The sequence below is a fragment of the Synchiropus splendidus genome, chromosome 19, assembly GCF_027744825.2.
Source record: "Synchiropus splendidus isolate RoL2022-P1 chromosome 19, RoL_Sspl_1.0, whole genome shotgun sequence".
NCBI lineage: Eukaryota > Metazoa > Chordata > Actinopteri > Syngnathiformes > Callionymidae > Synchiropus > Synchiropus splendidus.
The window spans coordinates 5,243,358-5,248,483 of record NC_071352.1 but is presented as its reverse complement, the minus strand read 5'-3'; the positions used below and the strand labels follow the sequence as shown (position 1 = coordinate 5,248,483).

At 43.7% G+C, this 5,126-nt stretch overlaps 2 protein-coding genes across 2 annotated transcripts; both read right to left on the bottom strand.

Moving 5' to 3' along the window:
* Window positions 1–1,110, bottom strand: LOC128751472 (myeloid-associated differentiation marker-like). Its single transcript, XM_053852507.1, has one exon. It carries the CDS (start codon window positions 1,108–1,110, stop codon window positions 247–249), a length of 864 nt encoding a protein of 287 aa, XP_053708482.1. The 3' UTR covers window positions 1–246.
* Window positions 1,111–2,206: 1,096 nt separating this feature from the next.
* LOC128751360 (myeloid-associated differentiation marker homolog) lies at window positions 2,207–3,125 on the bottom strand. Its single transcript, XM_053852329.1, has 2 exons — window positions 2,874–3,125; window positions 2,207–2,788 (listed from the first exon to the last, which is right to left on the bottom strand). The coding sequence occupies exons 1-2, from the start codon at window positions 3,123–3,125 to the stop codon at window positions 2,207–2,209; spliced, it is 834 nt and encodes a 277-aa protein (XP_053708304.1).
* Between the last annotated feature and the right edge of the window lie 2,001 nt (window positions 3,126–5,126).

Genomic DNA, 5,126 nt, shown 5'->3' with positions numbered 1-5,126 from the left:
CATAGACCTATGGTTGAAATATGGCTTCCTTTGAACTGCTGTCATGTCAGCTAACTGGGGCAACATTATCACCTGACATAAGAAGCCCTACGTCTTAAATTATGGCTCCGTAATTTGACATTTATGACAGTGATAAGCATTTTAATATTTAACTCCAGCCAGCCAACAAGGAAGCACATCATCTCATTTGATACAGTTTAACCTAGAAATGTACTTGTACTGTTGAGTCCACATCATGTGCTGGTCTCATTCACTGGGCACCCTGTTGAAGAACACCAGTCGCACTGTGTAGATGGAGTCCAGAGTGTAAATGATAGTGTTGAAAATAGCCATGAAGGTGACAAACACCAGTTTATCCCAGGGACACTCCCGCTCACAGCCCCCGGGTCTTGGATTGTTCCTGAAGCTGTAGAGCGGCCAAATCACCATCACTGTCACATACATCAGCGCCGACGTCACGTTGTAGATGATCACGACTAAGTCAAAGTTGAATGGAAAGTGTTTGATCAGCTGAGTGACACTGAGCAGGATGATGACGATGGCGAAGATGAAGCACAAGGAATACACAGCAACACACCACTGCAGTCCAGAGAATCTCTGATACTGGTTCGTCTCCAAAGACGTGAATATGAGACACGCCAGGAAGGCCTCCAGCATCTTCATGATCCCCGGTATGGTGGAGAGGAACCCGCTGACCTCACCCCTCGGGAGAAGGCGGGTGTAGACCACCTCAGCTGTGTAAATGATGAAGCACACCCAGGAAAACACGGTGGCGCTGATGGCTCGGTGGTAGGTGTTGAAGGTGAAGAAGGTTGGGTAGATGATGGAGGCGGCCAGGCACATGAGGCTCACCAGCATGGCAAAGGCGCTGGTGAAGTCTTCCCAGGAGAAAGGCACCTTGGTGCTGAAAGTGGTGAACTCCATGATGACGATCGCGAGCGTGAATATGAAGCAGAAGCACCACGTGAACATGCACCAGGCCCAGTACGGAGACGACGCGTTGACGTGCGTCGTCGCCGCCAGACTGAATGTCAGGCAGGTGAAGAACGTAGCTCCGATCCGCATCAGGCCCAAAGGTTCCTTGAGGGACCTCAAGTTCACCTGGATCATCTTGTCGCTGGTTTTCAAGCTTGAAAATATCCTCGGGTGGCTTCACCATCGATGAAAAATAATCCCATGCATCGAAACATCGCCCTGCTGGGGAGATCCATGAGAGCCAGCAGGTGTGTTCTTCCAAAATGAAACTTTCCGACGCTACATCCTGCTCTGTTCGCTTTATGAGCCCAGTTCCAGCCGCCGATTGGACACAGGTCGGCTGTTATCTGCACATCTACAAACAGACACACACTGGACTCCGGTTGTGTAACACAAGCTCCATTCATGTGTAATCTTTAACACAAGTGGGTGGAGGTCACATTCTTCAATTTTCCTTCCCTATGAAATGTTTGATATTTTTCCAAGTTAACAAAATACGAATACATCATGTCCTTTTTGAATACCAGTCAAAAAAACCCTTGCTAGTTAAACTGCAAATCTTGAGTCAAGTTTTTCAGATATGACTCCTCCATCTATTTACCTGGTAAACCTTGAAACCTTACTGCAGCCTGCATTCAAGTGTGTTTATAAGTTAGCTATCTTTCACACTTCCTGTCTTTTGGTAGCCTCTGTCAGCTTTACACACTCAGCACTAGATGTCGCCTTTTGCCATCAAAAATCCCTCCGCAACACCAACGCTTTGAAAGTTTGTTTCGATCTTGATTTAATTTTATTTACACAACATAAAAAAATAAAAACTCATTCGTGTATGTATTTTTTTATTGCCTTTAAATTGCACACTTCATAAAGATATATTTAAATACATAATGATCAACTGTCAACTTTAAATCAATGTTGTTTTTTTCTTTCACAAGTTTGCCTGTTAGGTAGTTTGAAATGCTTTTACAGTGCAAATTTATATTTTAAACTAACAAGATGCGCAGAATATGAAGAGACTGGACACATTTGTGGCATCAACCTAATTAAAAATTGGTTAAAAACTTGCAGATGGGTTTTTAGCGTCATGGGGTGTCAGAATAAAAAACAGGGAAGTATATTAAAATGGATCAGAAATTATAATTAAAATGCATTTATGTAATTATTGGACTACACTTCATGCCACATGACGGCAGATCAATGGGGTAATAAATCAAGTCTACACAGAGCAATGTCACCTCCTGACAAAAACCAGTCTGAGGGAATACACAGTGTCAACGATATAGACGACCAGGTTGAAGCAGGTCATGAAGGTGATGACCACCAGGGCGTCCCACGGACAAGGTTTCTGGCACTTGTTGGGCCTGCTATTGTTGTTCTTGAAGCTGTACAGCGGCCAGATGACCACGGCTGTCATGTACATCAAGATGGCCGTCACGTTAAAGAAGGTCAGGACTTTATCGAACGGCGCTGGGAAGAGCGCCAGAAGACGAAAGATGGTGAAGAGGATGACGAGGAGGGCGACGATGAAGCAGATGGAGTAGACGGCGACGCACCACTGGAGCCCGGCGTACCTGGTGTAGTGGCTCCGGTCCAGGCAGATGAAGATGATACACGCTACAAAGGTCTCCAGGACTTTGAGGAGGCCGGGCACGGTGGCCAGAAACCCACTTATCTCACCGGGTTTGGCCCGGATCAGCCCGACCTCGATCGCGTAAGCAATGAAGGCAAAACAGGACATGACCACGGCAGCAATCTGTTTGTCACAACTGGGGCACAGAGTGTAGTTTGGATAGATGATGGATGCTGCTAGAACCTGTAGAAAAGATGGGCGTCACACTGAAATCTACCCTGGAGCAACTGCCAAGGAATATAAAGAGAGACAGCATGAATGTAGTTACCATTAAAGTGGCCAGCATGGCATAAGCAGCGGTGAAGTCGTCCCATGAAATCGGGATTTTGGAGCTCAGATCTGTGATTTCCAAAAGCAGGATCAAGATGGTGACGGCAAAGCAAAAGCACCAGGTGAACATGCACCAGGTCCAGAAAGAGCTGGTGCGATGACCCAACGACGCGACCAGGCTGAAGGCGATGCAGGTGAAGACCACCTCCAGTATTCGCACTATCAACACCCGAAGGTCCAGTGTTACCATGCTGACGGTGGATCTCAACGGCTGGGTGAACTAAGCCAGTGGTCCAGGTCGGTGCTCGATCCTCTCACTGCGGTCTGTGGTGGAGTGATAAATGTGGAACCGTCTGCCACTCCCTGAGTCACCGGATCATAAATGTCCAGGTAACATACGTGTTTGTATAGGTGCGTAGCTGCAGTTATCACTTGTGTGCACAAGTCTGCTCCAATAGCAACACCTTGATAACGTACAACCGCCCACATATTCCAAGCTGCACCTCTTCTGACACTCATGTTTGCTAACTTCACAGCTCGCCCACCCTGTTAATGTGTTATAGGAGGCATTTAGGGAATTGAATGAACGAGGGCTCGGCTTTCCTTTCATCATTCAGGGAGAGTGTTTCAGTGATTCAGTTATCATACAGTGTAGGATGTGAAAAGAAATATGACAATGACGTCATGTGATCATCCAGTCTTTTTATGGCGAATATCAGCAACAATTTTAGACATTTGCCTCCAGGACAGTGGTTTTTAAAGGCCAACTGACTTTTAAAGTTGGATTTAATCTGCTTGTGAAGTTCACCGCTTCAAATGTTGCTCCAAAGAAGGAAGAGAGGTGAGGGGCAGGACGCCACATTACTGTTACTAATCTTAAACAATGATAACATCACGACTTAAATCATCTGGAAAACAGGTTCAGAGACACACAGGTGAAATGCACATTGCGCCACCAGCCTGCTAGTCCCATAAAGCACTGCAACAGTTCCTATTGTATTCCTAAGACACCAATTTTATGTCAGTTATTTGTGTATTATTACGGATTTAACAGTTTTAAAGATTCAGTGGTGGTGGTTCCATATACAGTGAGGTGCGACACATTTGAGTCACAGGAGGGCGCTATAGTTCTAGTCTCCATGTCTGTGGTGACAAGCGTTCACCGTCACATGGGGGTTCCTTCCTCTTGGTTGATCGCCTGGTTACGTGACTGATAATTTCATTGTTATTTATTTATGATTATTATTATTATTTCATATGATATTATTTCATTGACATCTATAACAGGTGATGTAGACTTCCAAAAATAGTCCAGAATCATCCAAGAAATATCGTCTGAGATTAAGATATCCTCTGTTTCTTAGTCCTGCGGTGAAGAGAACCTACTTGGCTTTCACGATCTAATCTCCATCCACAAACACAAGAGATTACAGACGCGTCTTTCCATCTTTCCCCACTTGCGGTCCATTTCCTGCATTTAACTGGGCCACACGGGGGCCGTGTGAAACTACTATGTCTGAAAGCTACTCAATGCTGAGCAGTTCCCCTCAAATCAAATAAACAAATGGTCAATTTATGTAATAAATATACATGTTGTGACTGAGTCTAAATCTTTAATGTCTATTCTCCATTGTAGGAAGAATAAAGACAATCATATTTAATCTAACACACTTAAAAAAATGAGACACTTTTGCACTGCAAATCATTGAGTCAGCAAAAAATTGAATGTTACATACAGTCGATTGATAAACAGGTTAAACAGAAGATCTGAGTGACCTTATTTAAAAATCTTACCAATAAAGTTGAGTAGTTATTTCAAATATCTCTGTTCAATTCAATTAAATTTGCACAGCAACGGTGTGTATTGTTTCTATTTTTTTTTTTTTTAAGTTCAGGCAGCTAAAAAACCTTAACTGTTGTAGCGGTTTTCTCAATTGTAAATGTACAAATGTTTCATCAAAAAATGTAAAATACTGAATGTAGAAAAACATGGGAAATATATGGATGACTGTGTCAATGTAGCAAAGGTCACTTCCGTGGTTGTAAAGTCTTCTGTAATAAAGATTAGACTGGCAGGAACTGCGGGTGCAGGGAACCCAAGAGTGAGTGGTAACCAGTAGCGAAATAAAAGCAGATCATGACAAATACATCCTTTATTTGTCACGGCAGGAACAATAAAGACAAGCCGATAAAACTAGGTCCATAAATACGTGACTGACAGCTCATTTTGCCATTTCATTTTTGTCATTCA

What these genes read in the sequence shown, in the direction of transcription:
- LOC128751472 (XM_053852507.1), bottom strand. Translation starts at nt 1,110, where the DNA reads ATGATCCAGGTGAACTTGAGGTCCCTCAAGGAACCTTTGGGCCTGATG.
- LOC128751360 (XM_053852329.1), bottom strand. Translation starts at nt 3,125, where the DNA reads ATGGTAACACTGGACCTTCGGGTGTTGATAGTGCGAATACTGGAGGTG. An exon ending in CCATGCTGGCCACTTTAATG is followed by an intron (nt 2,789 to 2,873) that starts GTAACTACATTC and finishes TCTTTTCTACAG; the next exon opens with GTTCTAGCAGCATCCATCAT.